General features: G+C 38.9%; 1 protein-coding gene across 1 annotated transcript; it reads right to left on the bottom strand.

Moving 5' to 3' along the window:
• Window positions 1-8,404: 8,404 nt before the first annotated feature.
• Window positions 8,405-25,155, bottom strand: rhobtb2a (Rho related BTB domain containing 2a). Its single transcript, XM_067394063.1, has 9 exons — window positions 24,964-25,155; window positions 24,676-24,779; window positions 24,073-24,258; window positions 19,783-20,735; window positions 16,546-16,664; window positions 15,515-15,665; window positions 14,100-14,188; window positions 13,365-13,470; window positions 8,405-8,732 (listed from the first exon to the last, which is right to left on the bottom strand). The coding sequence occupies exons 1-9, from the start codon at window positions 25,153-25,155 to the stop codon at window positions 8,524-8,526; spliced, it is 2,109 nt and encodes a 702-aa protein (XP_067250164.1). The 3' UTR covers window positions 8,405-8,523.
• Window positions 25,156-25,175: the final 20 nt, after the last annotated feature.

Genomic DNA, 25,175 nt, shown 5'->3' on the forward strand with positions numbered 1-25,175 from the left:
AACGCGGTCTCTGTAGTCGCCACTAGCTCCAAAAACGGCAACAAAAACTACCTGGTGCAGCCTGGACCACGAAACATAATAAACATGCTCCAGCCAATAACCGACAAGAATGATTTTAAATGCGCGTTCATGACTGTTTCAGGAAGCACGGAGGGGAGGGGAGGAGGAGGAGGAGGGAGGGTCTAGCTAGCCTCTGTTTTGTTTGACAACACTTCGAACGTCAACAGAAGTTACTCCACCCAGGATCGCTTAGAGCACCTTTAATTGATCACGCTACAAACATAATGATCTTATAATACATGATGCATTGCTGTGTTCGTTATCACATAATTCACACTTTTGGACACTTTTGCACAACACTGCAAAATCAAGCTGTTATATTCATGTATTTATTGTCCAACATTCCCAATTTTTCTGATGAATGTCCTTAATTTACTTTCATATGTTGGTAATAATTCAGTGTTTATAAGCCTTTTAAAGAATTTTAACCCAAACTGACTGGGTTTCTAGAGAGCAAAGGTTTTGTGAAAAAAGTGACTTTACAAAGTGTGTTAAATAAACTGTTAAAAGGATTTGATTATCACTGGTAGTATTTTATAGATAGTATTTTATTTTGTGTTGTCATCATTCAGGTTGAATCTCAGCTTTAATGTACGTGTTTTTTTACAAAGCAGCTGATATTGCCATAGAAACTAGTGGACTGCCGACTCGCTTTCACCCCAAAATGGCGGAAACACGGGGCTGCTACTGGGTGCCAGTGTTTCATTCTATTGAGTGTTGCTTCTTGTTAGTGTATATTCTTTGGTACAACTGATGGACACTTCGGGCCCCCATGATCCTTTGCACAGGGAAGTTGTTTGACGTCAGAGAAAAGGTACAGGAGGCTCGGAGTTCGATTTTACCTATAAATGTGTATATATATATAGTATTTTTCTATACTACTGTAATATTTATACGAGTTAGATTTGGTACATTATTATGGTCAAAATGATATTGTACTTCAACAAAAATACTTAACAGCTACCTTTATCAGTCCATTCAAATGTTTCAAATACATAGACACAATATACATTATATTTAACAAAAATAAATAAACTAACGTTAAACAAAATGTGTGTTTTTGGGGGGTTACCCAGGGTACAAAATTTGCGACAAAGGTGCTTCCTTGATTGTCTCGTTAAGAAGTGCATTCTAAAAAAGGTTTTTTACCCCTATACCCTTAAGCTCTCACTCTGGAGGGTAAACCCTTTAAAGGGATTAGGGCATAGGGATGAGCCTTCCCGAATGGAAAACAGTGTCTATCGCCACAGAACTGAACTTGAGATATGCGGACAGGCAGAGCTGATATAGGAAAAGGGCAGCGCCCTCTATTGGCCAGCCGCCAATATCTAGCTTCCACCAGACCGCCTTCCGTATTTGAGTTTTGAAGAAAGCGTAGGACGTAGCGTAGGACTAGGATGTAGCGTAGAACGTAGTGTAAGTTTTTTGAACTGCAAGAGTTTTACACTTTCTTCATAAATTGAATATGGAAGGGGATCTGGCAGAAGCTAGATATTTTACTTCATAACTTGTTAAAGTCTCCGTGAACCGGAAGTTGCAAACGACTTTTTTCCAGTGTTGTGACGTATTTCCAAGTGAAACGAAATATTGAATAGAGTACCTCAGGGATGACATGTTTTTGTAGGCCAACCGGGAAGTTAGGGGCGCACGGGTAGTGTTGTCAAAAGTACCGGCTTCGGTACCTAGTCGGTACTGAAATTTTAAAAACGTGATGCTTTGAGCGCTGTTGAGTGGATTCGTAAACATCTCTGATTGGCCATTGTTTTCACGGCTCATCGGATATGTCTGTGATAGGCTTCAATGATCAACGCTGTAAAAACGTTTCTAAATAGTCATCAGTTAATCTCTTCTCTAAGCGCTTACACAGATACACACGGGAGCGTTTGAAAGCAGGAGTCTATCGCGGATCGGTCCTCTGTTAGACGCCTGCTTTCAATCGCTCGTGCTCCCACTTTCAAAACGCTTTCAAATTCAAACACTTCCATGTGCTTTCAAATGCTCCCACGCGTTGATCATTGTAGCCAATCACAGGCATATCCGATGAGCGCGTCAACACAATGGCCAATCAGAGATGTTTATGAATCCGCTCAACAGCGCTCAAAGCGTCACGTTTTTAAAATTTCAGTACCGATAGGTACCGAAGTTGGTACTTTTGACAACACTACGCACGGGTTCCCTTGATTTGTTAGCAACCGCCATTTTTAAGACACAATAAACGTTTAAAAAATCACAAGCGGGTTATAACTGGTGTGTTTTATGTCATAGATCAAAACGTGAAAATATTTAGAAAATATGAGTGGGGATGGGCGATACATCGCATGCGATTGTCACGCGCATTTCGTCAGTAAAGCCGGTTCCCTGATTACCACTAAATCGCCATCACCTGCTTTCAAATGGAGCGGCATTTAATAGACAGAGCCGTAGATCACTGACAAGCTACGCAATATCACGCTCAATATCGAAGACCCCGTGAACCCAGGATCCCCGTGAATCCTCCTCTCCATCTCTCACTCATAGCCGACTAATGGTTGGAGGGGAGTGGTTTAAGCATTTTTAACCCAAGCCATCCAACTGACATCATCAGATATGGAACGCCATTCCAGACTGGAAATAACATCAGATTTTGATTCAAGATTACAACGACAATCTTGTGTATTAACTTGCACGGATTAATTGTTCACCACAAGACTAGTAATATGCACTAACAAAGTAACTAGGGTCTATTTTGATTTCATGACGACTTTAAATATGGATATTTTTTTTACACAAACGCATCTGTTCACTTTAGAAGGCCTTTATTAACCCCCTGGAGCCGTGGATGGCTGGATGCACTTTCTTGAGCTTATACTCGTTGATCCCATTCACTGCCATTATAAAGCTCAGATGCGTCAGAACATTTATTAATATATCTCCGATTGTGTTCATCAGAAAGAAGAAAGTCAAATACACCTAGGATGACTTGAGGGTGAGTAAAGCTTGGGGTAATTTTCATTTGAAAGTGAACTAATCCTTTAACTTACAATTTTAAGGACCTTAGGCTTAGTGGAATAATTGCTTGACTGCTCTATTTTCCACATAGTCAAAATTGAACCTCATGGGGACAAACAAACACATAAATAAATACAAAATGCAAACTTCTAGCTTGTTTATTAAACACTAGTATTTACACATTTCATGAACACATGCTGCGGGTTTCCTGAAAATACAAACTCCCCCCTCCCCAATACCAACTCATAGAAATGCCTGTTTCCCATACAAATCATCAATGTCAGGCTTCTAAATACTGAGAGAACATTCAAGTTTTTCATTCAGTCATTTGATTTCAAGGCTTTCGTGGCTTCTTTGCTGCACTGGCCCTACATTTTTGTAACTGTGCAGCAAAAACAACATCAGGTGCTGCTGACACTCTGGTTTGTGCTTCTTTGCAGTGGTGGCACTAGGACCTAGAGCTCAATAAAATGAGCTACTATAGACTTTAAAGCAATTATTTTTAATGATTTCATTAAATTCTTAAATAACACAGTATATTTTTCTGCTTTAACCCCTGATTATGTATCTTATCTGAGAGTAAAATAAAAATACAGGACATGCATCAGTGGTGAACACTGATTGGAAGTGCATGATTACTTTGGATGGCACTATAGAGCACACAGTATATTATGCTGCATAGTGCACAGTTGTCCCCAATATTATTTATTTAATCTTTTGTTTTTTACTGTTCTTATAGCGGACCAAAACATTAGCCTATTTGCACACAGCATGTCAAGGTAGTCAAAATTTAAAAATGCCCACCAAACTGATCATTGTTCATTTCTTTACACACTTTGTATCATTGTATTCAATATTCTTCATCTGTAAATGGAAGCAGTATGATAACACGTTCACATGTATGATAAGACGTTCACATAACACCAAGACAATAGAGAAAATCACAAGGTAATAATGGGCTAGTACAGTAGACGAATAAACCATCTTTACCAAACAATATAACATCGATTTTACACATTATGCACCTGGTGTACAACACATATAATACATAAAGGATATCATTACATTTCAAATACGTCTCTGCTTGTGTACTTTACATTAAGGCATGGGGTATCTTCTCTGCAGCAACAGGTTAGGAACACAATGTTACTCACTTCTTACCTGATTTATTTATTTATTTATTTTAACTTATTTTGCTCGCAGAGAGTTTCTACAGTCTGAATTGAGTGAATCTGGGGTGGTTAAAAACCCATAAGAAGTAAAAATCACAAGTATCTAATATCTCAGTTGTTTCTCCTAGATCTAGACAGTATTGAATGCAGACTTTTGTTTAAGGTTCCGGCTTCTCAGATTTTTCTTCTCTATTTTCATCGAATTTCATTTCTGCTAAGGAATTCTGGGAGAAACATCTGAGATATTTGAGTTGATATTAAACTCCATTATGACTGAAAGAACAACATCTGAGCAATAAATTCTAGGAAGATGAATATGGCATATAGCAAATGATACATGTCATATCTCAGTACATTCATATAATCTCTCACACTTTGATTTACATAATGGTGTTACATAACTGTATATGCTCTATAATGATAACTTAAAAACTCAGAACTGTCATATGTATCATATGCTAAAAGACTTTTTTGATTGTAAATTGTAGCAATGTACGCCACTTAAATGCTTGTCTTTTATAGGATGATGGGTAGAGACTTCAGATTGATGCATGTATAAATGATTCTTCCTTATGCCCAAAGTATGCTGCACTTTTTACGCGTACACGAGGGTCAGCGTAGAGTGCACGTGACGTGAATTTCATCATCAGAAGAGTACGCGCATTGCCGATTTTTGTAACCGCGCATACTTGTACGCGCAGGTCGCACATACGCATTGAATTTTTCTGCAATAATTAGTTTATCCACAAGGTGGCAACCGTGCCCTGGGGTCGTTGATTCACAAGGTAGTCGAAGAAAAACTGCATAAGCAGAACAGACCCGAACGCATGCAAGCTACAGAGAAGATGGAGGCCTATATAGATGAGAGATTGTGCAAAGTGGTTAGAAAGTACCCTCATTTGTACAACTCTTGCATGAAAGAATACAAAGATGTTTACGCCTGTGTATGCGTACGAGTCACATGAAGTATACTTTTCAAGGCTGTGCATTCTACTGTGTGTGTACACTAGCATACATGTAAAAAAAAACGAAGTATACCCAGGGCTTATAATTCATTAATTTCCAAAATAACCTTCAAATTCCTTGAAACACTTTCGGATAAAACCTCTTCACATTTTAACACTTTATCTTTATATGTTAATGACTAGAGTCAGCAAATGTTCCTGAGTGCTATTACAAATACTTAGTAAGAATACTTTGCTTGCCCACCAGAGGAATTAATTCTCATTCTGGATCTACATTCATAGCACAGCATAGAGCATACACATATTTTTGGGTTTCTAAATTAAAACTATATTCCTCAACATTCCCTTGATGCCAGCTTCAGTAGCCTTGCACATGCAGGTCAGCTCTTAATTTGATTTATTAAAGCAGAAAAAAACATTCTCTAATATTAATTGGTTTACAACTGCAGAAAATGCATAACATATTGCCTTTTACTCTCTGTGGTGTGTTTTAATTTCCTTTTTTTTTTTTTTTTACTGTTTAAGTCAATCTGGTGCTAGAAAAAGTAGTGTATTTCCTTATTATAAGTCATTCTATATTTAAGGTGCTATTCTCTTCTGTAACTATCACAGTTGCTAGATCAGAAACATTCAAATCGCAAAGGGTTTAAGTCTATATGAACCATGCTTGTGAGGTTTCCTCTCCTATATAGGGAGATAATGCACCTTAAATAGTGTTGTAAATTGTAAAACTGCCTTGCATTGCATTATTCAATTGGAACTTTTCTGTCATTTTTTCCTTAGTATATTATAGTATTAGAAGAGTCATATAAATACCTTTATTCTATATATTTAAGTTACTACTAGTTATATTACTATTTTAAAGACCCTAAAGTGTCCCCTAGAATGGTATGCTGAAATCTAGCAGATGTAAGAAACACTCTACAACTACTTAAACGTAACATGCTGTGATGCTTCATGGGATGGTCACGGGCCTGCCCGTAAAACTCATCCAAAAGCTATTTGGAAACATTTAAAACTGTGTTTCTGTGTGTGGATTGATATCATCCACCTTATGAAGCAAATGTGAGCTTACTTTGGTAAAGACAGCAGCTAGTGCCCACACTTTGAATATCAGCAGTGTTGAGGCACTCTTTAGATTCCCTGTAGAGAAGCCCAGCGAGACTGTTCACCTGGGATCCTGTTTTGAAGTGTCTGGTTATAATATTACAGGTTGTTGCTGTTTTCCAGAATATTGTTATCGAGACAAAAATGCAGCTTTCAGGAGGCAATCTTGATGTAAACCTGAACTTCATCTTGTGATAGCACACATAAATGCAGATTTTGTGTAAGCCCATAATCATTTGAATGCCTGTTTCGATTTGCACGCTTGTCAACTGATAACATGAGGTTACAATTATTAACAGGAAATAGAGAAGAAAGACTGCTTCATTCTAACAAATAAGCAAAAATATATACCACAGTGTGCAGGAAAAACAAATAATCTCAAAGTATTTGTCTGTTGTGCACCAGTAACATCCAGCCTGAACATTCTTGAAGAGCAGGACTGAAAGCACATAAAGTGGCAAAACATGTTAAGCCCCATCCACAGGTATAATGTTTATTACCACAGAAAATACTCTGCCATCTGTACGTTTGAAAGAAGTATCTTATGCTCACCAAGGCTGCACTTATTTGATCAAAAAATACCACAGATATATATATATACAGAAATTGTGAAATTATTACAATTTAAAATAACTGTTTCCATACTAATAGTTTTTAAAATATAATTTATTCCTGTGATGCAAAGCTGAATTTTTAGCATTATTACTCCAATCTTCAGTGTCACATGATCTTTCAGAAATCATTCCAAAATGCTGATTTGGAAAAATGTCTTATCCATGTTGAAAATAGTTGTGCTGCTTAATATTTTTGTGGATACCATACATTTTTTTTTCCAAGATGTTTTTATTATTATTATTTTTTTATGAATAGAAAGATCAAATGAACAGCATTGATTTGAAATAGAAATCTTTTGTCTTTTACTGTCACTTTTGATCAATTTAGTGCATCCTTGCAGAATACAAGTATTCATTCTTTCCAAATTTTAGTGCACTTAAACCCACTCCTTTCTTACAATGGCATTCTTAAGTTCTTGTTTAGATCTGCCTCCATCCAATCAACAACCAATTGATAGACCAAGTCCCCGCCCTACATAAATCATTTCACACGTATATCACAATACGGAAGAAAACATCTGTTGCTAATTCCGTTTCATCGCAACCATAAAAAGAAAGTTCACCCCAAATTGAAAATTCTGTCATCATTTACTCACCCTCAAGTTGTTCCAAACCTGTATGAATTTCTTTCTTCTGCTGAACACAAAAGAAGATATTTTGAAGAATGTCAGTAACCAAACAGTTGATGGGCTCCACTGACTGACTGAAGTCAATGGGGTCCATCAACTTGTTGGTTATCGACATTCTTCAAAATAGCTTCTTTTGTGTTTAGGTTTCAGGTTTGGAACATGAGGGTGAGTAAATGAAGACAGAATTTTTAGGTGAACTAACCCTTTAAGTCCTGTGGCTATATATTGTTTATACAGTGTGCATTTTAACCTTTGTTTTTAACCTTTAACCTCCATGGTAAATGCCTTTAAAGTACCCACAGTTATTTTCAGTGGTAATCGACATTATGCCATAGATAATGTCTGTGGAGTTAATTCCCCACATGTCCCTCCACAAACCATCAACCTTTAAATGTCACATTAATAATACCTTTAGATGTTGAATGGTGGACACCATTTGAATCTTGAGAACGTCGGTCTGTTAAAGTGGTTTGAATGTAGATTGCCAAAACACTGAGAAATTCATGTTTGTCGTGTTTGCTGGTTGCTCTAAAATGTTCCCTTTCTTCTTGTCATTTAGAGCTGAAAAGCACTTAGCATTTCAAGTTATGAATATGTGCAGTCCTGCCATGTATTTTTCTATACAGATGATGATATGCAGTTTTTGATGGTTATGTTTGCGAAACCGATGCTAAGTGTAGATTGTCTTTACAAAGGTAATTGAGCAGCATTCTACCACTGCAGGATATGATGTCACAAGAGGACATAAAAGCTGATTTGACGAAGATCCAATCAGTAAAGCAGAGACTAAACAAAGTGCTTTTAGTCAAAGCCTTCTGTTACTGTTACTTTTTCATTTTTGCCTGTTCTTCAGCAGCTAAAAGCAGGGCTTGGGCATTTTGCTCAACAGAAAACAGGTAATCTTGTAGAGGTGAAAAAGGCTATCATTCCTTATTGTTTATATCCCATATTTAGGGCTGTTAGGTGGATTGTGCACCCTGAGAGCCATTCAGATGACTGCAGAGGAACCAGCAGAAGATGGAGAACTGGAAGAAGGGGAAGACGGAAGATGCCAAAAGAGCCACTTGCGTTTACACTGACGCTTCTGGTACAAGTAATCTTCTTTCTCACGCTCCTTACGAGCCCGCTGATAGTGATCTTCTTCCTTTAGATACCACACGGGAGGCCAGCGATGTTTCTCAAAGTGCTCCTGGTTTTCTGCAAAACAGAATAAAATTGCAGTAATTTCAGTACTGAGATAAGGGGTGCCTGCTTTGCTTTTTAGGAAAAAAAAGCCAGACATCTCTAAAACAAGATAAATGCTACCTATAAACTACCATTCAATAGTAGTGTGGTCAGTAAGATTTTTGGTTTGTTTGTTTTTGAAAAAGGTCTCTAATGCTCACCAAGGCTGAATTTATCTGACAGTAAAATAACAGTAATATAGTGATATATTATTTCAATTTAAAATAACTGTTTTCTATTTTAGTATATTTTAAAATGTCATTTATTCCTGTGATGCAAAGCAAAATGTTCAGCATCATTATTCAGTGTCTTCAGTCTTCAGTGCCTTCAGAAATCATTCTAATATGCTGATTTGCTGCTCAAGAAACATTTATTATCGGTTATAACCTCTGTTCCCTGATGGAGGGAATGAGACATGGTGTCGATGACTGACACTAGGGGTCATACTTGGGAGCCCAAATCACCTTTGATACTTTGAGAAAAGGCTAATTGGTGAGTGGAATTTGCACCACTTCCCCGGATATACGGGTATAAAGGAGCCGGCATGCATCCATTCATTCAGGTTTGTGCTAAGGAACCGAGACAGTGTCCCGCCCATTTCAGAGGGCAGTTCGGCATTGTGGAAGGAGGGACACCATGTCTCGTTCCCTTTATCAGGGAACGGAGGTTACAACAGTAACCGAGATGCTCTCTATCTGTGAGTCACTTTGGCGTGGTGTCATTGACTGACACTAGGGGTCCTCAGAGGAAAACACCAAAACAGCTGAAACATGTTACAAGGTTTTGGCGGTGCAGAGGTCGGCAAGCCCCTGCATGCCGTAACAAGGTCAGTCGCAACATTGTAACATACCCACCACCCCACGTAAGCTATTTAGTCCTTCACAGGGCTCTCAAGTTTTGAACTGAGTTCAGAGTGAGATTTCGGCGGCGGCGGCGGCAGCGACGGGGTTTGGGTGGGGGTCTGATATGAAAAATGACACATTCGTACAAATAAAAAAATATTTATTTAATTCAGCATTTGAGTGAGTGAGTGAGTGAGTGAGTGAGTGAGTGAGTGAGTGAGTGAGTGAGTGAGTGAGTGAGTGAGTGAGTGAGATAGAGAGATAATGGTAATATAATCATACACATTTTATTTTATTTTTTTCCTCAACATTATAATGTGAAACAATATAAACATGGTAACCATATTCTGACTCTAGTGTACATTATATGTACATTACGTTCTGCAGTGTTTTTTCCCGGTCACTGCTTGAGCTTATAATGCTTGTTCTTTAGGCTTAAACTTGTTTTGTATATTACCTAATAATAAGTTTGTTCAGAAATGGTGATGACAACTTTAATAAAAAAAATGTTTAAAAACAAAATTCTCTCATTTTCTCAAGATAATCATAATTTAAAGCTGCTGTCCGCGATTTTTGGCCCTCTAGCGGTTAATAAACAGAACAGCACACATCTTGCGGAGGAACATTCTAGCCGGAGCTACTTTTCTCCGTGTATGTCCTTTTTACAGTCTGTCTCATGGTATGTCTATGGCGAGTCACGCAGTTACTGTGATACTCTGCGGCGGGTCCTACCAATCCGGTCTGAAATAGTCTGAATATAAACACTTATTATAAGTGTACCATAATGATTCAGGATAAGACAAAAACACGGTTTGGAAAATGGATTCATGTTGTATATTCTCATTATATAATTTTTGTAAATTTTTAACACAAAAAAGTTGCGGACTGCAGCTTTAAATACATGAATATTCATTTTTTTATTAGCCCAAATATTCGAATACAATATTTTGGAAAAATGCCCATCCGTACTAGCTAGGAAAGTTCACGTAAAGTACTCTGGACAAACTGATAACTAACCTGCAGCTGCCTGGACACAAAGATGACTTACTGTACTCATAGGATATGGTCCCATATCAATCACGATCAGTCTGTAGCCAGATGTGAATCAATGTGACTGACAGATGTCTTCTTCTAACTACTTAAGCGAGCATCTGAATCAGTGAGCGAGCCCGTGAATCACAGAATGTATCGTTCAAGTATCGTTGGAATCAGAACGTAAACGTTGTTGTGGCGGGAATATCTAAATCTTACCCGGTTACAGCAATTCTATTTTTTGATTGGCTGTCCGGTAGCTATTTTTTATTAGATTAACTGGTGCGTGGCAGGGCCTTCTGAACTCTATGGGGAACTCGCTTGATTGATTCATCTAATAGCGGCGCAACTTGTTGTGCGTTATCCTGGAGATTTCTCTGCGTGAGAAATACAAGGTGTGGCGTGTGAACGGGTTGAAATGCGTGTGTCTCACGCCCAATGCGTGAGACTTGAGAGCCCTGCCTTCATACCACATGGGGACAGAGAGGGAATAGGTCACTTCAGCCAGGAATAGGTCGGTACCATGGGATTAGGTTGCTTTAGCCGGTCTTTGTTGACCTTTTCTACTTTTTTTTTTTTAATTCACAGCTGTGCGAACCTGAGAAAGCACTGGGGAAGTTTTCCTTTTTTCATGCAGAAAAGGAATACTACGGAGACCACATCCATGCCCAAAGAGAGGTTAAAATGTGGAGAATACATCACATGAACACCCACCGGGAAGTACCACACATGGAAAGAAGGTAGGTAGGTGGTAGGTCCTACCTGAAGAGGGAAGAACTTCTACAAGCACAGTGACTGGAGGCAGAGACGCTCCAGTCACTGTGAGCTCTGCCTAGGGGAAGACGGGTTTACCACCAGAGAAACCACATCATGGAAGATACCTCATATGGGATTACCATCAGGGACTACACAGGACTACCAGATCTTTAAGTTCCTTGGCCTGATAGACATGCAGGATGGCCATGGCATGCAAGGCGGAAGCAGCCTGTCCAGCGGCAATGTCAACCTTTGCCATTAGAGACAAATTAAATTTAGAGCCCCTGGAGGGGAGTCTAGGATGATTCTGCCAGGTGGCGGCATTTAGCTGGCATAAATACACCGCAATCGCACGCTCCATCTAAGGAACCTCCATGTACCCTCTGGCTGCCCCACCGTCAAGTATAGTGAGGATGGAAGATCTTACAAAACAGAACCGGGCAGTAAATGGTGCATTCCACAACTTCGCTAGCTCTTCATGTACTTCCGGGAAGAGAGCCCAGATACCAATCATCCAACCATGAACGCTCGGGACAGGGTGGAGGATTCCACTACAGCTCAACGCTTGCGGCGGCCCGGGCAAGCATGGCCGTCAACTCAGCATCAAACTCGGGATGGGCTACTGCACCCGAAGTTGAGAGTCCAGCCGGGTCCTCAGAATCAGAAGGCATTAGCCCATCCACAGATGCTGTGATCAATAATTCATCCTCATCTGGAGCCCCAAATGAGAAATCTGCTGCATCATGTGGCGCAACACCAAACTCATCCGGGAACTCCAATGGTCACAAGGAGGAATGGGAGGTCCGTGGGAATTTCATTGCCCAATGGAAAAGCTCTAATTTTTGCCCTCAGATCATACTGAGCGCTAGCCGGTGCAGTCTTGTGCATTTCAGAAGGACCAGGATGAGGAGCAGCTGAGGTGACTCCTTTTACTAGAAAAGAGAGTCGTGATCGCAACATTGACATGGTCATGTTCTCGCAATGAGGACATGAACCATCCAAGAACACTCTCTCAGCATGGGTGCGACCTAAACACATGAGACAAAGATTGTGGCCATCCAAGGATGAGTAATATCAACCACACCCAGAAACGCACAGAAGGAAAGGCATCTTGAAAAGATGCTCTCTGTCTGTGCTTGCTCTTTTAGAAGAATCTTGCTCTTACCGATCACTGAAACGCCCAAGGGAAGCTCTTTCTGCACTTATCCATGCGAGGCTTGGAGAAAGACCTCTGTACTGCACCATAACACCAGCAATCCTTCTCAAATGAGTTGATTGGAATGAGGTTGTGTATAGATGACACTTCACTTGGCTCCGAAGAACAAGTCTGAATTCACGAGTTCACACTTACCATTTATTCTATCTGACTTATTTGTATGTGTATTTGGCATGCTGTCCGAGGAAAGGACTCCGAGCTCGAACCTGGAGTACTCCCCCCGTATTCCTGGCTGTGGTAGAAACAAGCCAAGAGTGAGGAGTCAAGGTGGTGCAGGGATGTTGAAAACTTTTGAGGAATGTAGTCGACTGTGTGAGTCGACTGTGTGTGTGTGTGTAATTGCTGATGAGTTGATTGGATAGATCATTTGAATGTGCTCTTCCCGAACTTTGTTAATGAAACCTCATTAAGTGGATGCACACTGGCTCTTTTTATACCCGTATGTCCACCACTTGCCAATTTTCATTGGCCTTTTCTCAAAGTATCAGAGGTGATTAGGGCTCCCAAGTATGACCCCTAGTGTCAGTCATCGACATGCATTTCGAAGTGACTGACAGATAGGGAACAGTTGTGCTTTAATATTTTTTAACATTATTTGACACAGAAATCTAACAATTTAACCATGTAAAAGTCTTTCCTGTCAGTTTTGATCAATTTAATGCATCCTTTCTGCCATGTCACAATATTCATTTTAAAGTTAAAATAAATGTAATATTTAAAGATGTGGCAGCTATACCAATCTGAAGGTTGTTGAATTACCTGTAGATTTGGCTTTCATGTCACGAGGGAATTTGCGACAGACTCTGTTGTAGTTGGTGCAGATGTGGTGGAGGCACCAATCAGTCATCTGATGAGAGCAGTGGAACTAATGGGAACAATCACATAGATGAAAATCATAGGTTTTGAAATGCTTCCCTTTACATTTTTCCACAATCTCTCTGGAATACTTGATTCTAATTGAAAGCAATATTTCATTATTATTTATTTATTCAGTAAAACTACATGCAATAAAGCCAGTCAGTTGAGATATACTGTATCCAACTGCAGACCTGCATTCAAGCATGACAAGCATTATGGAGAATACTGTGTGTTGCCTGTAATATTTCTGTCATGATGTGGTGAACTCATTTAGTGTTTAGCTGCTAAAAAAATACTAAAATACTACTGTGCGCATCTTTTGCATTTTATTATTGAAGTTTGAATTTGTTGACATAGTTAGGATATGTTTACGCAACAACATTGTACTAAAAACGGAAAAGTCACTTTGTAAAGAAACCCTACACCCCTATAGAATGAACACTTAATACACATGTGCTTGACGTCACCATTTTCACAAATTTGCGTTTTTGTAGTCTACACGGAGTACTTTTGAAGTGCACTTTGAAACCCATTTTCAAAAGTTTGCGATTTCAGGCCCCCAAAACGCTGTTGTCATGTAAATGATTTCACTTGACAGCGATCCATTTTCATTCTCTCAGTCAGAAGTACACTTACTTGGGCCATGTCTAGGTAGAGCAGAACATCTCCATCTATGTCAGCTCCCATCATAGCAGCCTCTGTCAGTACCGTCACAGTGTATAGCTCTACAACAGACACACAACACTCATAAAAACAACAGAATATGTCAAAATTATTATTTTTTTCTTTGTTAATGACATTAGTTAGCATTAGCCACATTTCCACCACAGGAACTTTCCCCAGGAACTATGGACTTTGGGTTGGTACTTTGGTTTCAACCACAGGAACCAGGGTCTAAAAGAAGTTCCAGTTAAAATTTCCTCCTCAGAAAGTCCCTTCTCATGAGGTAGTACTTTTTCAAAGTTCAGAAACTTGCGGGGGTGGGACTTGGGCACTGAACGTACTGATTGGCTGAGTTCACGCAGCATTTTGATTGGTTGACTCATGCAGCATTTTATTTCAACCAACATTTTTAAAAGTATGTTGGAATAAAGATCTATTTGTATACTCTTTCGTCGTGCGCATCTCTACAGCCACCTCACATGACAGTAACTCTGCACCATTTAACAATAGTTAATGTTCCATTTGCAAACATTAGTTAATTACATTAACATGAACTAAAAATGAAAATATAACTCTAAAGCATGTATTAGTCTTAATGTTAATTTCAGCGTTTACTAACACATTATTAAAATCAAAAGTCATATCTGTGGCTCATTATTGGCTGGCTCCTGCGTCAGCATCACACGCATGCGTCGTGCTGCTCACATGAATGCCGTCGGCCAATACTGAGCCGGTGTTCTAACGTAGAACCTGGAAGCACTGAATGTAAACAGCACAGGAGACTGACAGGGAGTTAAGAATTTGTTGAATAAAGTTATTTTTGTTTTGTTAGTGCACACATAAAAGTATTCTCGTCACTTCATAAAATTAATTTGAACTTGTTGACATAGTTAGGATATGTTTACGCAACAACATTGTACTAAAAACGTAGTCACATTGACTATTGACTATTTTAACTATTTTATGTCTTTACTACTTTTCTGACCTTGAATGGTGTAATTTCATTGCTTTAAAAAAAAAATGAATTTGTGTTCTGAAGATGAACGAAGGTCTTACGGGTGTGGAACGTTATGAGGGTGACAGAAATTAATTAATGACAGAAATTTCATTTTGAGGTGAACTAACCCTTTAAATAATTTTCCCCAACGCATAAATAGGTCAGCCTGACGATGGTGGGAAATGTTCTCCTTAAAAATATTTAAAAATAGCTCAAACAGTAGAGCAAGACATTAGCAATGCTGATATCATGGATTTGATTCCCAGGGAACGCATGATAAAATGTGTCTGCCAAATGTAGATTTACACAGGATAAGAGCATCTGTAAAGATCAAACTCAGACTGCATTTATTATGGCCAAAAACAGTGTGTATGTAGGTTTATTTGTGTACCTGTCAGCGCAACCAGGTGAGGCAAACAGAGACGGTTTGCAAGTACAATGAGTTCCATGGCATCCAGATCTGAGCGAGAGCAGAAGCGGCCAGTGTAGAGATACTCCAGCACAGCACGCATGCAGCTCCGCGTAGTGTTAGGAAACAGCACCTGACAAAACACAGCAACAGTCTCAAAGCCTCTTTGTTTTGTGTTTGCTTTTCAGTTTTAAAGTAACATGCTAGAGCGGTATTATAGGAATCAACTGTGTTCATCAGTAAAGTCCAAGTATAAGCATTCTGTAGATCATTTATGTTTGCAAACATATTGGTATACAAGAGGGTCCAAAAGTCTGAGAGTATCACATGAGCACTCCGTCTTCTCAATGTCTAGGTATTTGTTTTGTCCTACTTTTGCTTAGTGCAGCAAGTTTGTGTAAAACCTGATGTTTATGTTCTACAGCATGATCCAAAGAGCATTTTTAGCTTCACTGGGCGCAAAAACAACTGACTATCTGTACAAAATATACATGATCAATGTCACAAAACTACTTATTTGATTAGTACTCTAGATATTCTGAAAATCTGAAGTGTAATTTTTCTTTGTTGTATTTTTTAACCCTGTAAAACCAGACATATGAAGTTGTGCAATTATTTTTCAGGAAACTCACAACTAAAGCAGTTCCAGGCCAGTTATTTACCACATTACAGTTCTAAAATTGTTCAGAATGAGAAAGTAGTTCAACACCCAAGAGCATTTTAAGGACAAAAACATGACAAATGTCTGTACAATGTCTTGAAGTGTGGTAATCATAGTAAAAGTGGAATAATTTTGCGTGATTGCTATTGAATTATTAGAAATTCAATAGCAATCTTTCCAATTTAAATACATAAAATTCCAGCTGTTCATCAGATTCCTATCAAAAACTATACTGGGTCATGTTAAACAAATTTTACATCATGTGTTCATTAAAATACAGACCACAAACAGTAGTTTTACAAATTAAGTTTTACCACTGGTACAGGATATACAGTATGAGAGTGCACGTTACCTCTTTAGTACAACTCTCCACAAATGGTCCACCAAACATGGCTGACATCCAATCACAGCTTGAGATGAGCAGTGGTTTATGGGCCATAATGGTGCCATCATCCAACCTGAACACCACATCTGTAACACAGAACAGAAGACTATCTGTAGATTTTCAAATCACAATTATAATGGCATATATCTATATTGTATAAACATGCTTCACTCTCTGGTCAAAAAAAAAAAATAATGGTTTGATCTCAAATTTGACCAATAGGCTATTTGACCATATCATCTTGACAAGTTAAAAGGCATTTTGTGACAGTGGCTCAATATTACGTTCCACTAAAGCTCAATCTTAGTGCTGGAGTCGAGTATAAATAAATCTAAATTCTCAGTGTTTGTTAAAAGAGGGAAAAGCTTGGTCAGCATTACATGACAGCTTGATGTCCTCCAAACCCTGAGAGTGCTGAAAAACACAATATGTCCACACCGGTTCTCACTACCAGAACAGCACTGATTATGAAACCGAAAGCCAGCTGACAAAATATGGGGGCTTGTTTTTCTCTATGGGGGTGAAAAATTAAGCTGAAGTAGAGGGGAAAATAGCTTGAAGGGACATTCTGCTTTAGCCCATCACACAAATTTGCTTTGGTTATATGAAAAAATGCTGGGCGACCTTCCGCTAGGATGGACACTGTACACCCAACATGTGCAGATACCAAAAACGCAGAAGTTTGCTTTTTAATATACAGCTGACAGTATTATACTACGTGACACAGGAAGGTTGGGGTGACAAATAGGGACATTTGCAAGAAAAAGGCAAAGGGACAGCAAAACTAGTCGATGGGTTGTCTAAATGCTATGCAGTGTTAGTGTAACTGACGAATATAAGCTAACAAGGCTAATCACAGTCCACAAACAAACAGAGACCTACAGATTTTTAGGACTGGGTAATATATCTAATATTCATTATTACATAATTGTGATCATTTAGCTGGTGATATAAAAAACGTAATGAATGTTTCAATATTTTGAATGCACAATTAGGTTTCCTAAAGTGTTATTTGTGAATCAGTTCGAACTGTCTGTTTCAGTAACTTAATTCAAAACCCTGAATCAACCATTTGTTTGATTCCTGAAATCTCACATAAAAAAAAAATAAAAAAAATTGTGAACTCATTTGACATTACTCTATGGAAGCTTGTTTCTGCCAATAAATGAAAAAAAATAAAATAAAAATAAATAAATAAATAAATAAATGAGCTCACAATTGCAAGAAATAAATTCCTTTGCAAGAAATAAAGTCAGAATTACGAGTTATGTCAGAATTGAGATATAAACACAATTGCAAGAAATAAAGTCAGAATTGCGAGTTATAATGTCAGAGTTTAAATATAAACTCACAATTGCAAGATAGAAGCTCACAATTGCAATAAATAGTCAGAATTACAAGTTATAATGTCAGAATTGAGATGTAAACACAATTGTTAGAAATAAATTCAGAATTGTGAGTTATAAAGTCACAATTTTAAGATATAAACTCGCAATTCTGACTTTTTTTCTCAGAAATGTGAGTTTATATCTCACAATTCTGAGAAAAAAAATTCAAGTGTACCTTTTTTTTTTTCAGTGGCAGAAACAAGCTTCCATATTACTCCCATTTTTCATATACAGAAGGTTTTAGTGAAAATATATGTACAGTTGTTAAATATTGCTGTTTATTTTTATATTGGTGCATATAAATAATGATAAAATATCATTCTTTCAATATCATTGAAAAAACACTATCAAGTAAAACATGCCTAGATTGTGGAAAACATGCCTAGATTTTACCTCAACTAGATTTTTAATTTATTAGACATTTTTCCATGTATTACAGTTTTTTTCAGTTGCTAACAAGCATTGTTCAATACCGAAACACATTTTCAAAACTCTTCACACAGTCTGCATTACCAGCATGAATGTTGGCCAAACCGTTAAAGGGATAGTGCACCCAAAAGTGAAAATTTGATGTTTGTCTGCTTACCCCCAGGGCATCCAAGATGTAGGTGACTTTGTTTCTTCAGTAGAACACAAATGCTGATTTTTAACTCCAACCACTGCAGTCTGTCAGTCAAATAATGCCAGTGGATGGGAACTCAAACAATAAGAGTCTAAAACACTTCCATAGACAAATCCAAATTAAACCCTGCGGCTTGTGACAACACATTGATGTTCTAATACATGAAACGATCGGTTTGTGTGAGAAACAGAACAGTATTTATATCATTTTTTACCTCTAAAACACCACAATGTCCAACTGCGTTCAGCACTCGGTTAGTGAGGTCTGATCGCGCTCTGTCTATGGAAGTGTTTTCGACTATTATTTTACTGACAGACTGCAGTAACTACTACTGAACTACTACTGAAGAAACAAAGTCACCTACATCTTGGATGCGCTTGGGGTAAGCAGATAAACATCAAATTTTTATTTTTGGGTGAACTATCCCTTTAATCTCACCTACAAAACTCACCCAGACCAACATAACACTGGCAACAATTCTCATTCAGAAAACACACATTTCATTCACAACTTTTTTAAAGTTTCAATGATTTTCACACATAAATCCGTTTTTAAATCAGAAATTAATCAAAATTTCATTTTTTTATATGAATATAGTACTTGGAAAAAAAAAAGAATAAATAAAATACATTTTTACATATTTTAAAATAATTACTGCATAAATGCTTGGAATTTGCTATCATTCTTTTTTGAATGTGTTTTTAATCATTTTGAATGCAGTGTGTTAGCATTAGAAAAATGTGCTGAAAATACATAGTTTTTTGTCTGCATGCATTTTGTCTGAAAGCAAAGAAAAATGGTTCACAGTTTGGTCTGCATTGACTTTTGTTTTGCTGATTGTGTGAAGAGTTTTGAAAATGTGGTTTCGGTATTGAACAATGCTTGTTAGCAACTGAAAAAACTGTATTAATAGTAATTATTCAGTTTGACATTCTAAATACAGTAGTTGTTTGGTTTAAATGATTGTCTTTTGACTGACCTCTGAATTTTTCAGTAATTGTAGAGCAATTACATTTGTGATTGTGTATCTGCCTTGAAATGTACTGTTAATTTCATGTAAAACAATAATGGCAAACTAGATAAGCGCCCTAGTCCACCTTATTAACCAAATAGTTGCTTTTTGGAAGACTAGACTATTGTTCTGGCTCATCCCTAATAACTGCCAAGCATACATACAGTTCACATGCCTCTCACCAGAGAAGGTCCCTTTGGCCAGACATTCTTTGACTCGATTTGTGCGTCTCACGTGAAAGGCCTTAGTGATCTCCTGATTCATGAAGGCCTCATCGTTCAGGATGTTAGCCACCATCATACGCAGGTCAAAAACTTCCAGCAGCTCTGCGATGTGAGCCACCTGCATTAGCTCTTTCTCCCGTTCATCTAGTTTACCTGTGTACAGGTAGCGCAACACGGATCGGAAGGGACCGGGTTGCATTGAAGGGTCCATGTGCACAACAGTCATTTTTCTAGGGTTGAAAGTGACGGGGTCATCTACCAATTCTTCTTGGATGCTAATGAAAGCACGGCTCAAGGCAGGGAGCAGACGACCACGGCGATCTCCGTCGCCTTTTAGAGTTCCATCACTGGTGCAAGCACGCAAGTTTGCTCTATCTCCATCGTCGCTACTCTCACAAACGTCAAAACTAGCTGCGCGCATCAGCAAATCGCGGCCAGAAAGTGGTGGTCCTCGGGGTCGTTTTCGCACCCGTTCGGTCTCCTCAGACCCATGAAGTTCAGTCAAGAAGAGATCGTAGAACTTGGAGGAGGATGTGGCAAGGTAAATGCGATGGGCGAAGATCCTCTGCCGTTCCTGAAGGACTAAGATGACGTCGGCACAGAGCGGGTCCTCCAAGAGGCGGCTAGGGTGCTCCTCTATGTTACTGGGAGGGGCGGGAACAGTGATAATGGGTGGAGGGGGTTTAGGGGGAAGGAAAGGGGCTTGGAGTAGTGGCCTTTGAACGTTTCGTAAATGTGACTTCCAGAACTGCAGATGACGGCGGGAAATGAGGGCTGCACGGATAGCATTGTCGAAAACGTCCTTGACTCCAAACTGAGCAACTATGCTGGTCTCATAATAAGGGACGCCTAGTTCTTTAGCCACCTCACGGCCTTTCTCTGGTGGCAATATCTCATTGGATTTGATGGGTCTGAAACAAAAAATAGCATTGTATCATCATACTAAAGGACTAGCATTCCCCAAAATGAAAAGTCTATCACCATTTACCACTCTCATGTCATTCCAAACCTGTGAGAAACCCAAAAGACTTACTCTTTATGGTGCAATGAAAGTGAATGGGCATAGGTCAGGGTTGTTTAATAGGGCTGGGACAATAAATCGATTAATCTCGATTCGTGGATCGATTCTGAAATTTTCCGATTGCATCGCGATTCTCTGTTGAATCGATTCAGAGGTTCACTTCTCAATTCGCGATGCAATCATTTTATTTTCTCATCCCTAATGTTTAATCCTGCTCATGGAGGGTCAACGTCCTGCAGAGTTTAGCTACAACTAGCTCCAACACACCTGCATGAAAGTTTCTAGTGGTTGCATCCAAAAGCTGAAAAATGCTGCCTTCCGAGACAGCATACATAGGTAAGAAGGCAACAAGGCATGTTCAAATCTAATTATCGTGTTACATCCTGTCCACTGAAATACATTAATATTATTTTTTGAAAGCAGCACAGATGCATCCTCTTCCGCCTATGATATCCCACTAGTTTGCGCATCTGATTCTGTGTCCACTAAGTTAAAAAATAAAATGGCATCAGAAAGTTGCAGTTGGTGGTTTTTGATACTTTTTTCCACTTTTGATGTCATTTCTAGCAAGAAATTAGTATTCAAATATCACCCTAGCTCTTTCTATTTTGTTGTAGATCATTAGACAGGTATGCTGCCTAAGAAGTCTGTCCGAAATCAGTTTTGTGAGGTACCTTTGTGTGCAAACGCTGCCAGCAAAGTCGTTGTCTAGGGCAGTGAGGCTACATGTCATCTGCCTAAGCTTTCAGACATGGCCAGCTTAGGCACCTGGCTTGTTGCCCTGCTGCCCTATCAGGCAATGACTTTGCAGGCCTGCACAGGATTGTGGGCTATCAAAGGCAGCAAAGGATATATCTATGCTGCCTTCAAAAGTCAATAAGATGAAGGTAACTTAGTAGACATGATGTGGTACGACCACTGGATTCAGACATGCCTTGTTGCCTTCCTACTTATGTATCCTGCCTGTGGAGGCAGCATTTTTCAGCTTCAGATGCAGCCATTGGCATGTCCGAATCCAAAGTTAGCTTCACTTCCTGTCTCAAAAGATGCCTTCATATGATAAATTTTTGAAGGCAGCATAGATGTATCCTTCCCTGCCTTTGATATCCCACAATCCTGTGCTTTCCATTCTGTGACAGTTGAGCTAAAAAATAAAGACAGCGTCCGAAAGTTGTGGTTGGTGGTCAGTTTGTGTGTAAATGTAAGTTTTTGACCATTGTTTACCACTTTTGATGTAATTTCTAACAGGAAATTGTTGTAGTAATTAAATATTCGCTTAGTTATTATCAAAGCTCACGCTACTTTGATGTAGATCATTAAACCATTACGCTACTTCAGAAGTCTGTCCGAAAGTCATTGGCTGATAGGGCAGCGAGGCAACAAGTCAGCTGCCCAGGTTTTCGTATGCAGTAATGACTTGAAAGGCAGTGTTTGAGCATGAAGGCACCTCACGAAACTGATTTCAGACAGACTTCTGAGGCAGAGTAACAGTTTAATGATCTACTGCAAAAAAAATAGCGCAGGGTTTGGTGAGAACTAAACAAATATTTAATAACTACAGTAGTAATTTCTCACTAGAAATCACATCACAAGTGGAAAATGTTGGTCAAAAATGTACATTTACACACAAACTGACCAGCAAACGCAACTTTCGGACGCCATCTTTATTTTTCTAGCTCAACTGTCAGAGAATGGAACGTGATTGAAAAGCAGTGAAGGATACATGTATGCTGCCTTCAAACATTTATCAGAGGAAGGTATCACAGGAGACAGGATGTGAAACTAACATTGGATTGGGACATGCCTTGATGCCTTCCTACCTTAAAATGTGTCTTCCGAAAGCAGCATTTTCCAGTTTTCGGATGCAGCCAGTGAGTCTGAAGATCTTGATGAGCTGGTTCAGGTGTGTTTAATTAGGGTTGGACTGTTGGAGCTAAACTCTGAAGGACAGTGACCCCTTCAGGTGCAGTATTGGATAGGGATGCACCGAAATTTCGGCCACTGAAGATTATAGGACGAAAATGGCATTTTCGTTTTTGTCTGATAGAGAAAAAAGGCCGAAAATATAAGCCGAAAATATGCCTCACCACTCATCCGTGTTTATCGATCAGGTTTCACTCTTGCGCAGCATGTTTTGTATCTTTGCAAGCGGCTCCGCTTCCAAAGATGCCTAACTTCGAAGCGACTACAGTGAGTCTGCACTTTTGTGACGTAATGCCGCTTTGACAGAAGAAGTCCTCTGCATAGCTTGCGGGCTCAGCAGAAGTGCGCATCGAGGGTGCATATGAGCCACAACGGGGGCACTCGCGAGCACCCTTCTGAAAGATAACATGACGAATGGGACATCCTTCGGTCTTGTGGACTTAACGGACATGCGGACGCAGCGGCCATTTTAAGTCCGGAAGTTGTAAGACGGAAAATGCACATTTGGGACAGGACCCTTATGAACAGGGTGTTACTTTAGTATTAGTATTTACTTCAGTAAAGTGTGGTTATTTTATAAATGGTTTGTATTTTTTTTTATTTTTTTTTTACTCATTAGACTTTTAATTAAAATCAATAATAATAATACAATTATACAAAAAAAAAAAAAAACTAATTTAAAATAAGAAATGAATAATTATTTTATTAAAAAGTCATTTTTGGTTTTGGTTTTCATTTCGGTGCATCCCTAGTATTGGACACCCCTGGCAATCGAGCTTCAAATATTAAAAGGTGGCATCATTAAAATTATTCCATACAGCTCATGCACAAAATTATGAAGTTATTCAATAGCATTGCATAAGGAACAGATTGCAATTTAAGTCATTATTCACTGAAAATCTTCCCCTCCACCACTGCTCTCAAATTTAATTCACTTTCACGTTCATTTGAATATTAAGTAATGAGTCAAGGCGCATCACACAAGTTCAGAACAACATGAGGGTGAGTATATGATGACAGAATTGTAATTTTGGAAATGAACAACTTAAAATATTGTTATGGAAATAGACTAGAAAGTAGACTGTAGTATTAATGGGGACATAACTGGGGTGTCCAGTTCTGTTCATGAAAGGTCACTGTCCTGCAGAGTTTGCTCCAGCCCTCATTAAACACACCTGAGCCAGCTAATCAAGGTCTTCAGGATCACGAAAAGCTTTCAGGCAGGGGTGTTGGAGCTAAACTCTGCAGGACATTTGCCCTACAGGTGCAGGATTGGACACCCCTGGTTTACAAAGGTAATTTACCTGGCCAGTGGGCGGCGAGCTCTATTCACTGCCTCCAAGTCAGCGTACCGCAGGTCTAGCTGGCAGCCCACTAGGATAACAGGAGCTCTGGGACAGAAATGCTTGATCTCAGGGTACCACATCGTCCTCACATGGTGGAGTGAATTTGGGTTTGCAATGGAGAAACACAACACCACCACATCAGACCTGTTACGAAACCAGAGACAACTGATAAGTATTATAGTTTAAAATTGTTTAGGTTGCTGTGTAACCTTTTTCGGGTCACCTTTGACTTCTGCATAGTATACTATAAGCTTATCAGTGAGAGCAAAGTTTAATCAGATAGAGTTCTGTAGAATTTCACATGTCTGTGGTAAAATAATAATAATAATGTGGAGGTACTGTTGTAAAAAACTTGAAAACACCTTAATATAATTTAATATAATATATATATATATAATATAATTTATATTCCACATAGTCTGTTTTGTCCAGTATTCTTTTAAAATGTGTATAATATGCAAATAATAAGGGGAAAAGGACAACAATACAAATATCCCATATAATATATAAATGAGTATACTTAATATAATATGAAATAGAGAAATAATGATCCAAGTTCACCTGCCATACGCAAATCTGCGGTCCTTGTGATGGTCACCAAAAGTGTCCCAGAGACGCAAGGACACACTGACATCATCCACCACATCCCTGGACCTTTCTAGAACCTGACCAGAGAGAGACACCTATCACATGCATGGAGATTTACCCGAGAAACTGTGTACATCACATTTTTAAATATCAGATTAATTATATATAGATTATAGTGTCATCCATCACATGTTTTTCATCAATCTATATTTTACATACTTTCTTTGAATGAATAAGAATATGACATTAGGCGTTCCTCACCTCCTGGCAGACTCTGTACTGATCTATTGCCCAGACGGTGGGCACATGTGTGGCAAGTAGCTGGTACTGTGTAAGCGTCGCATTGCAGGCCCGGGCACAGATGAGCCGGGTCTTTCCAACTGCGTTGTCCCCAACCACCACACACTTGATAGTCTCGACATTTGGCCTCTCATAGTCCATGTCAGAATCCATAAACTGATGCCTTTCACATA

The sequence above is a fragment of the Chanodichthys erythropterus genome, chromosome 9 (assembly GCF_024489055.1).
Source record: "Chanodichthys erythropterus isolate Z2021 chromosome 9, ASM2448905v1, whole genome shotgun sequence".
NCBI classification, from domain to species: domain Eukaryota; kingdom Metazoa; phylum Chordata; class Actinopteri; order Cypriniformes; family Xenocyprididae; genus Chanodichthys; species Chanodichthys erythropterus.